This window comes from Pseudochaenichthys georgianus, chromosome 17 (assembly GCF_902827115.2).
Source record: "Pseudochaenichthys georgianus chromosome 17, fPseGeo1.2, whole genome shotgun sequence".
NCBI lineage: Eukaryota > Metazoa > Chordata > Actinopteri > Perciformes > Channichthyidae > Pseudochaenichthys > Pseudochaenichthys georgianus.
Window position 1 is genome coordinate 1,215,212 of NC_047519.1, and position 11,037 is coordinate 1,226,248.

The 11,037-nt window shown below is 40.6% G+C and overlaps 1 protein-coding gene across 1 annotated transcript in view; it reads right to left on the reverse strand.

Annotated features, from left to right (window-relative positions):
• The window catches only part of rab2a (RAB2A, member RAS oncogene family), a 38,678-nt gene extending 30,283 nt beyond the window's left edge, over window positions 1–8,395 (reverse strand). Inside the window, exon 1 of the mRNA XM_071206308.1 lies at window positions 8,171–8,395. Within this exon, the coding sequence (XP_071062409.1) occupies window positions 8,171–8,216 (46 nt within the window). The 5' untranslated portion in view covers window positions 8,217–8,395. The remainder of the gene's footprint in view (window positions 1–8,170) is intronic.
• Between the last annotated feature and the right edge of the window lie 2,642 nt (window positions 8,396–11,037).

An 11,037-nucleotide genomic window follows, 5' to 3' on the forward strand; every position in this document is an offset into this window, starting at 1 on the left:
AGCTCAGAACTTTCGCGGATCTCACACAGCAGATCGTGTGAGAGAGGCGATCGAGGGGATGCTTAACAGTTGGGGAATAAATAGATAAGCCACGGGTCCATGTCATTTTGCGGGACAACGTGCGAAATATGGTGAAAGCCATGGATGATATGGAAGTATAATACTTTGTTTATTCATGTTATGTTAAGCTGCTGTTGTTCTTTGCATTAATACTAGACTAGTTAGTCTTAAGGCTAGAATTCTGCACTAAGCCACAATTTTATTTTATTTTATTAATTGTGACTGAATGTGAACTTGTGAAGCTAGTCAAGCTACCTCTTTCCAGTAGAGTTATTTTTGTTTTGTTACTGCACTATCTGCACTCAATTTGTTTACATGGTTATTTTGTGGTGGACCACTGATAAGCTTTATTTAGTTTTGATCCAATGCTGCTGTGAAAAAAAGAAGCTATATCCATGTTGGATAGAATGGGTAGTTGGGTACTGTCATTTAAATAAAAAAATAACCTTAAGGGACAATTTGAATGCTTTTTTTCTCAATGGATTGGAAAAATTTGAAAAAAAAATCGGTATCGGCAGATTGTCAAAATCAAATGATCGGAATCGGATCGGGAGCAAAAAAAGGTGATCGGGACATCCCTAACAACAACTTAGAAAGATATTGTGGACAAACAGCGCATACATAAAGAGGACATGGCAACAAGAGACTAATCAAACAAGCTGAAATCTTTATACAAGGATACCTGGTAAATGTGATGGTGATGCAATAATACTGGAACCTGGATTTTGTCAGGTGTGGGAAGATGGAAAGTCCTTAATTCCAACCGGGTAAAAAGCAGGCTAGTCCATCAGACATCCATTTATCATTGCTGTTGTAATTTCTGTTTGCAGAAAAGATCATATAGACTGAGGGAATTTCCATATGCTATGTTTGAAGAGCTCCTATATGGGGTGTGTCTACTCTTGTCTTTAAACACAGTGGTGATATCAGTCGAAGCACTTTGTGACAGAAAAAGAAGACTATTCCCTGTTCTGTACTATACAGGTGAGGTTTTCTGGCTACACAGTCAATGATGACAATCTTGCCTCTCCTATTAATAAAATAAGGATAATGTTGGCAGTGTTCCAGGTGATTGTATTCAGAGTGTCATGACACTAGCAAGATACTGCTCTGCTCACTCACAGAAGTTACCCGAAGTTAAGCAAGGTTAGCATATCACACTGCAATCCCTGTGGAGGAATCGAACAGGAAGGCCGACAGTTGGGACTGGAGACTTGAAGTACTTTAACTTCCAGTCTTAACCACAGGGCTACCTGTTCTGAAAAGTTGGCAACAACCTATGTTCTGAAGCCACCTGCCCTGTTTAAATGCACAGTAAGACACTCTGGACCCTCAAACAATTAGTTATCAGAGAAGTCAGATATAGTCTCGCATAGCCAGATCTATCACTATAGCACTGATTTTCCTGCTGAACAAACATAATATCATAAACATGTCTTTGCCACAGAACTCATTTTCTGCAATATTCCATAATCCAATGGAAAAAATCCCATTAAGACTGTACTACCAGGTCAGCCTTCAAAAATACGTCAATACTGTGCCACATTCTTGTAAAATCTGTTTAACATATGTTACATCCTGTGGGTCTGACTAGTCAGAATACCATTTTGTCTAAGAGGCAGCCAGCATGGTTGATCTGATTAAGGCAGGTCATATGACAGATACTGAGCCCCAGATTAGATTCCTGTTGATTATTACTAGTGAAGCACGCTCAGCAAAACACATATACTACAAGAGAACTGATTAGAACACATAGCTAGACCTTAATGCTATAAAAATTGAACATAAGTGATGCCTTATTATCATGTCGAAAGTTTTGACTATTTGAGCATGTCTAAATAGACACTTCAGTCAAACAAAGTGTCTAAGATGACAGACATTGATGTTAACCTTAACAGAGGTTCTAACATGCGAGTGTTCAGTGTAACACTATGTAGGAGCCAGAGATCAATGTGTAACTGTTTATTAGTACAGTAGTACTGTCTGTAGGGGTCAGGGCATGAACGAAGCACTTGCAATCAACCTTTACTTGTTTACTAAAAAGTGAGGGTGAGGTGACGTGCAACAACATTAACCTTTCTGTTGGTCGCTTGTTAGCAGACCCTTCATGCGATGGCAGAGCGAACAGGTACAGGCAGGGCCCATAATGATAGCCCTATAGTTTAAATCTACTACCCACACATGAACATATGGAAATGGGTTACTATTTAAACAAATGTATTTATAAATGTATTTAGGAACCTATCCATGTGATTTTTAGTGGGGGTCGACCTCAAATCCTCTATGGGGGTCCAGGGGTCCAGGGGCTTGCCCCCCCCGTAAGATTTTATTTTTTACTTTGGAGTTAAATGCATCAATCTGGTGCATTTTGAGGGGAAAATATAGAGACTAGATCTATGAAACACCTATATTAAACAGAACTGTATACATTTCAATAATCATAAAATCATGGCCATAACCAATAACATACCCTTTCCAATATGAAAAAAACACTGAAACTTGTTTATTAATTTATTTTTGGTTCATTTATAGTTGTGAGTGTGTCTGTGCTCCTGAATCAGCCTCTCCTGTCTCCCTCCTCTCCCCCCTGCTCCTCTTTGAGGCAGCAGCAAAGAATAGTTTTCTCTCAACAAGTTTTAAAAGTGTATCTTACCTTTTTTCACCTTTATATGTGTTTACATAACTGGTGACGACACCGTTTGAGACCCACTGAGAACTTAGACTAAGTTAACTATCTAAACACTCAGAGAGTCCTTTACCTCACCTGAGCTGAGCTTATCCCAAGCTTGAATGACACAGAGACCAATCAAGGGCTTTGATTTATGATCTGTATGACAGTGGCCATGTCGGGAGGCCACATCATGTGGACAGCCAGTCACCCTGTGTGAGGCAGGCCACTTAACAGGCCAGAAGGAGGTGAGATCAGTGCAAGGGAGCGAGGGATCATTGTCCACAAGTTAATCGATCGCAGATGGCGTCGTGATCACGGACGAATAAAAAAAAAAATTATAAAAAAAAATTATATAAAAAAAAAAAAAACCTAAATGGGTCGCGAAATATACTTGGGCGGCCGTTAATATACCTGGGCGGCCCGCCCAAGTATAGTCTATGTGTGGGAAACCCTGGTAATGAATACACTCGCGTTTGTCTCAATAACCCACAATGCACCTCAAAACTCTGAAAATATTGCCAACCCTCTTCAAAATATCTGGAAATGTGCAGAGCAATTGGCAGTTTTCCATAGAACAGTCTATTTCTGGAGGTTTAAACTTCAACAGAGGGACTTTAATTTGCTTTCAGAGTAAGTCTGCCAAGTTCCAACCAGATCTGTGGACACGCTGGATGGAGTCCACTGGCTAAAAGAAAGACAATTCTACCTCAAATAAATGTCACACATTTACTATTGACCAGTGGCCTGTACTACGAAGCAGGATTTGCTGTTAGCGAGGTAACTTCAGGGTTAGCTCTGGGTTTCCGGTCCTATGACACTGGTTCACTTCTTACCAGGGTAGATCTCCATGGTAACTTATGCTGAACGGCTAACCTGCTCTGGGGCAGGTTATGTTCCAGATAAGAGATCAACTCCGTGAAAGCACCACCTGCTGACCAATCAGAGCTCAGTGTGCGGAGTTTAACGATATCAAGTCATATTACAGGAGAAAGGAAAGGAAATACAGTTTAGACTACCATATGCAGGAAAGACGGGCGGCAAAAATCACCGACTGTGTGAACATGAAAATTAATAGAATATCACCTCCCATCTTCAGAGCAATCTGACTATTATTACATTTGCAGCAAGCAAGCTTACTTAAATATCTGCCACAACACAAGTAACCAGAGCAAAGTATTGCGTACAGTCCACGACACTGAGTGCAGACGCCAACGTGTCCCATTATCATTCATATCACATCATCAATTATTATCATAATGTATCATATACTTCCTTATCTGGGGTACGTTAAACTGGATTCATCTACAGACCTCTGGATAGTCCTATCAATAATTACTTATAACTCTGGGCTACAGCTAATTAATTCATCTGGTACAAAAGGCTTGCTTAAGTCTACATCTTCACAAGTATTATTGGGGGAATTTAAACGTATTATTTTTCTCAAATCAGACACGAACGACAGAAAGAGTGGCAATGATGCAACAAAGTTCACCAGCCATACACAAAATGGCGTTGCGATTGCATTGCGACCGTCTCAAAGCATTAGACTTCCAGGACGTCTCAACAAAACCTTGCAAACTTGTGACTCCATTGACAAATCCTAGCTGAACTATTGACTGGTTTCCTTTCAAAAGAAAGGCTGGTCTACCCTATTCACTCGTGCAGGGATATTGCTTATCACATCTAACACAACTGGATGAGTCAAATGATGACATTTTCCTCTGACAATTCAAAAATGCTGACAGTAAGTCGTGACCTGGAGGGCGATCTAGGGTAAAAACCAAGGCCTTTAGAAGCAGAAATCTGAGAAAAAATTATTTGTGTGATAAAGCAGAGCTAGAGTACTCGAGTGCCGATTTTCAGGGGACTCGTGACTCGACTCGCGCACCGATTGACGTGACTCGGACTTGGACTCGTGAATTCTCGCGCACGATGACTTGGACTCGGATTCGTGAATTCTTGCGTACGATGACTCGGACTCGTGAATATTTCCCCCCACGATGACTCGGACTCGACTTGTACATTGATGCTCCGACTTGGACTCGAGCTAATTTTCTCTGGAGTCTGATGTCCTCTATCCTGGCGTGTGCACCTGCGAGGCGAGTTCACGTACTGGGCCCCACTATACCAGTCTAGAGATGTCTAGAGACACACCCCGCATCGTGCTGTATGCTTTCACACATTCTGCTTCCACATTGGAAAAGAGCAAAATGCTCGTTATGTGGAAACAATATTGAAGAGAAGGCTCCGTAACACATTACTCTAAGGATCGAGTTCAGACATATAGGCTGTCTTGAACACTATCATCAGAGTAACGTGATCTAATCAATAAATAAAGATTCAGCTGATAACACGAAAGCACATGGCTACTTAGCATGCAGAATGACGGGCTAAATCTTTATCAGTAAACCGATTTAACCGGTAAAAGTTCCTTCAAAATAAGAGTCCCGATCTTATTACTATCAAAATAAAAGTGCAAAACGAAAACTTTATCATAGGAAAATATTGGCATACAAATATAATCACTTCTCAACTCATTTTAAATATAGTTAGACATATTAAAAAGGTCATTTACAATAATAATAATATTAGTAATACGCTTTATACATTTGTATAGCACCTATTACAAGAATAGTAGCCAAACTCGCTTCACAGCAGTTCAATAGACAGATTAGTATAACATGACAGGATAAAAGCAATGTAGAGGAGCAGCTACATTTCAACATATCCACGAAGATTAATACATGAAGACTTGTGACTCGGACTTGGACTCTTCTTAGGTGACTCAGACTTGGACACAGGTAATGATGACTCGGACTCGACTCGGACACTCCTTATGTGACTCGGACTCGACTACGACTCTCCCTTGGTGACTTGGACTTGGACTCGAAGAGTGGTGACTCGAGAGTGACTTGGACTCGTGAATTGGTGACTTGACTACAACACTGTGATAAAGCATCTGTTGCCATACAGCAGGAACAGCATGGGGGGACCAGAATCTTTAATGGAAGCAGCTGCTGGTCTTGTAAATGTAGGACATACTGTTATTTGTTTTGGTGTATCAGGACTCAACATGGCAGTTACTAGGGTAAAAACTGACACACCTAACTGACAGGTAAAACTACTGTGGACCAGGACTAGCTTCAGATAATGAATAACACAGATAACACAACAGGTACATCTCCATTCATCTGCAGGGCGAGATAAAGACCTGACAGATAATATTATAATGTACATGTGCAAAATTAGAGCAAAAATAGTATAAAAACAGACAAAATAAAAAGAATCAATAAAAAAAGTAAAGTCATAAAAAAAAACTTCAATAGCTTATCTACCCTGATGGAATAATCAACTCACTTTACCCTCAATAAATGAAGTAATTAGTTTAACAGAACCTGACTGACTGCTTTCACAAGCTTAAATTACCCTGAATAAACAATTAGACAGATATCTATCCTTAAAACACATTCATCATCAAAATGAGCTCATTTGTAATATCTAAGCTTTAACTATATCTCAGTGAGTGGAACTTTCGACGTGTCTCTTTGTCCAATGTGGGGGATGATATGGCAAACGTTTATCTGAGATATATAGTCACATCTAAGGCAATCACAAGCATATCAATCAAGAAACTCAGTTAAATCAATGTGTGAATGCATGTAGTCAGTGTATAGCTTGAAAAATGTATTTGTTTTCTATATATTTACTTGAAACTAGTATGTTCATTTTGCCCAAAAAACCTTCATCAAATGAGAAAATACATATACAATACATATTACATGATGATCTGTTTATGGTATAATCCCCCAATGTAACCTTATAAATCAGATATACTTTGGGACCAATGAGTGAGCCAATTGGTTTTGGGGAAAAAAACTAAACGTGTTTTGAAGCATGCAAGGTTTCTGACAATTTCCCCAATACTCCCTACCCAAATGATGATATCACACAGCAAGAATATTGAATTATATGTCAAGAATATATCTGTTTTGAAGGACCTGAACTTTAGGCTTCATCCTCTTCCCAGGACATCAAACTTGAGCTCCACTGTACTGTTTCAGTAGTGTTTTGTTATCAACATGTTTGTGAAGCCAATCGTTGATGGTCCACAAAAAAAAAAAGTCTTTCCTTTTTTTGAGTTACTTTCTAATCACAGAAGACAACAGGTGTTAAAATGTCAAAAATATATACACATATCAGATACTTTACATAAAGTGTCTCTGAATGACAAAAACATACAAACTGGAGGTCTTCATATTCAACAATGTTTAGGATTAACTAGGCATTGCTATGATCATCTGTACCCTCTTATTTCGTTGAGGATCCTTTAAAACCCTTGTAAAGCCCAAATCAAATGAGAACAACAAACCCTGCTTTAGATAGACTGCAGGGTATTTCTGATGAAGACACACATGTAATCTAGCTGGGAGCTTGGCAGCATCTCTGCCCTTCTAGAGATAAACAGCAGCAGGCAGGAGATGTTTCGCAACAACACTGTAGTTAACTTGCATCCCACCAAATTGATCATCTCAAATTAATTAACACAAACACACGTTATGAATCTCTCGAAAATATGTTCCATTAGACTAAACTTTAATGACAATCTTGGTTTCGACTTCTATACAGTGTTTGCAAGAAGAAGAAAACAACGTATATTCCATAACACTTGTTTGTTTACTTGAACCATGTCTTTGGTTTTCTCTATAGAATCATCCCAATACATTTCTCACCCAAACTGAGATGACTGCTGTTGAACTGTGTGTGAAAAAACTGTGTGCTACATCTTTATAATAAAGCGGTAATACATATGCACCTGCTGCCATACTGCAAGCTAACTCAGCATAGCGCTCATTTGTCAGCCAGCTAACGTTTACATTTAGTCAGAAATAATAAGTGCTCTACGCCATTTTAGGCAATATTAGAGGCTTTAGCTTGACGTTTTGGCCTTCGATGACAAGAGGCTAAGCTCATGTAAATTGTGTCATTTGATGATGCAAGCATAACAGAAATAAAATCATATTAAAACATATACATTCCACATCAAATGATCTGTTAATATGGTGCTCTGACGGCTATTTGCTAAATATTTTGTGAAAAAAGCTAATGTTAGCTAGGCAGTTAGCCGGACTAGCAATCTGTGGCTAACACCCCAACCCTCGACGCAAACGGACAATAGGCCCAACTGTGTCAACACCTGCTACACCAAAGTAGTATGGCAAATGTTGTGCTAGGGTATGTGTGTATAATTGTATGATAGTGTCAAGGTGTTGAATATGTTGTTCAAATATGTTAACGTTTTAGAATCGGAGCTGTCATCCCACCCCTTGCGTCTCTGCTTTAACCACGTCATTGGACTATCCAACACTGCGGAAATACACCGCTAGCTAAGAGCTAGCTGAATGCTAACTGGCTGTCTAGCTGGAACTTGGAGGAGCTTACCCGTGTCTCCGATGATGATGTATTTGAAGAGGTACGCGTACGCCATGGCCCCTGGTTTCTGCAGTCAGTTGTCTCGACCGTTACACCTTCGTTAAACCCACAGTGAGCAGTGTGAAAAGCTAGCTGACAGCTTGTTAGCCTGTTTTTCTCTGTCGGTGTTGAGGAAGGAACAATAAACAGCCAGAGCCTCGGCTCTACGTCACACGGTCCGCCCTCGCCACGCTACAGTATGATGTCTTCAGGGACTCCTCGGAGAATGCATGATGCGTTTGAATACTCCGCTCTATTAAAACAAAGTCTTTTGGCGTGGCGCTTTTTTACGGGTGAACCTACCAGCTTAGCCAAACTCCGACAATACAGTGCATAAGGGACAATACACTTAAAAATACATTGTTAATAAATTATTGTGAAACTGTTACAAGACAAGTGTAAAGTAACTTTGGTGGCCGCTTGTAGCTGTTATGATCATCGTCGCATCCAACAAGTCAAATTTGATGGACAGAGCAGAGGGTAAATTGTTAGACATTTTATATGCAAAAAAGCGTTTTTATGTACATTAATAAAGAAAGCCTACAGGTATATACACAGACAAGGCACATTTCTACCTATAGAGTTATTTCCTTAAGACATGTCATTTACAGAGCAGCTGTTTACTGAGGCAGGGAAAATACACCAAATATCATCTGAAATTCAGGGATGATATTAAAGATGAAAGAAACACACACAAAACAGGAAGATTACACGTGGACTCTTAAACATAAGATCTCTAGCATTTAAAGCAATATTGGTAAATTATAATATTGATATGCTGTCTCACTGAAACTTGGTTGAGACATGAAGAATATGTCAGCATAAATGAGGCCACTCCACCCAGCCATATCAATACTCATATTCCTCGAGGCACAGGCCGAGGAGGTGGAGTTGCAGCCATCTTTGACTCAAGTTTACTTATCAATACTAAACCAAAATTAAATTATACCTCATTTGAAAGCCTTGTTTTTAGTCTTACGCATCCGACCTGGAAAACTTTGCAGCCCATCTTATTTGTTACAGTGTGGCTACCGTCAGGGCCGGACTGGGACAATAAGTCAGGCCGGGAATTATACACCCAGCCAGGCCACTACCAGTTTTCTTTTGTGCCATTTTCCTGGATTTATTTGTCAATTTTTACAGCGTTGCCCGTAGTGATAGCCCTCTAAATCTGCTACCCAAAAATAAACATATGGACATGGGTTACTATTTAAAAAAAATTGCAAATCTATTTAGGAACCTATGTGAACATATTTTAAGTGGGGGTGGACCTCAAATCCTATACGGGGGTCCGGGGGCATGCCCTCCGGTAAGATTTTTTTTTTTTTAAATGTCGGACTTAAATGCATCAATCTGGTGCATTTTGAGGGGGAAATAAAGAGACTACAGCATGAAACATAACTGTATACATTTAAATAATCATAACATCATAAAAACATGGCCATAACAATAACATACCATATCCAATATGAAAAAACATTGAAACTTGTTTATTTTATTGTTTTTGGTTCATTTATAGTTGTGAGTGTGTCTGTGCTCCTGAACCAGCCTCACCTGTCTCCCTCCTCTGCCCCTGCTCCTCTTTGAGGCAGCAGCAAAGACTATAGTTTTAGCTCTCAACAAGTTTTAATAGTTTATCTTGCCTTTTTTCACCTAGTTAACGTTTTTTTTTTTTATTATTCATGCATATTTTACTAATCACTCCCCCCTCAAATGGAAATATGTGTTTACATAAATGGTGACCAAACCGTTTGAGACCCACATATATAACTTAGACTAAGTTAACTATCTAACACTCAGAGAGTCCTTTACCTCACCTGAGCTGTAGTTATCAGTCTCTCAGTCTGACTGGAGAGGACTCTCCTCCACCTTGTTGTTGAAAAAGCTCCTTATATCCGTTAGCGCAGCTAGCTAGCACCAGATGCTAACAACAACAATACACGTAACCGGTGCGCGCGCTTTATCTCACTCGCTCGCGCCACACATGCACTAACACACACCCTCCCGAGCTTGAATGACACACAGAGACCAATCGAGGGCATTAAGGCCCTGACACAGCAAGCAGTCACCAGAGGACTAGCCGACGCTGAAGTCGGCTGTTGCCTGGCCGTGTTCTCCTGCGTTTTGGCCATGTGTCGCACGGGAACACACCGCACCGACTTCAGTGCGTGAGTGGCAATAACTCTCCTTACCAGCAGGCGGCGGTAGTGTGTATTCGTCATTCAAAAGAGGCAACAACCGGAAGACAGAGAAGAAGAAAAGTATCTTTTCTCCGTAATATCATACAGAGCTGGCCTCTCCTGGATCAAGGTGATGAGCAGGTCTTCGTTTGCATCATTCCAGATCGCCATGATGAGATGAAAATGAATAGCAGTCTGTATGTGCCTTCTTAAATCGTTTGTTTACGTCCCTCACTTCCGCTTCGCTTCTCATGCACTGATTTGCTAGCTGAACAGCCAATCAGAGTGATTATTTGGTCCGACTGCATGGCCGATTCAACATGTTGAATCGGCCATGCATCGGGTCTGGCAGTCCAAATAAGGCGTGTCACGGTCGACGGTGCGGGACACACCAACCTGACTACGGCGCCCCGAATGCCCGACAGCCTCTGACGGCCTCTGACTCCCAAAATCGGGTTGGTGTGTCAGGGCCTTTAGTATGATCTGTATGAAAGTGGCCATGTGGGCAGGCCACATCATGGAGACAGCCAGTCACCCTCTGTGAGGCAGAGTCAGTCAGACCCACATTTGCGCAGCGTTGCGTTCACAATACATACATACAAAAAAAAATCCTCAGGCCAGCAGGCCACTTAACAGGCCAGGCCATCGGGAAACCTC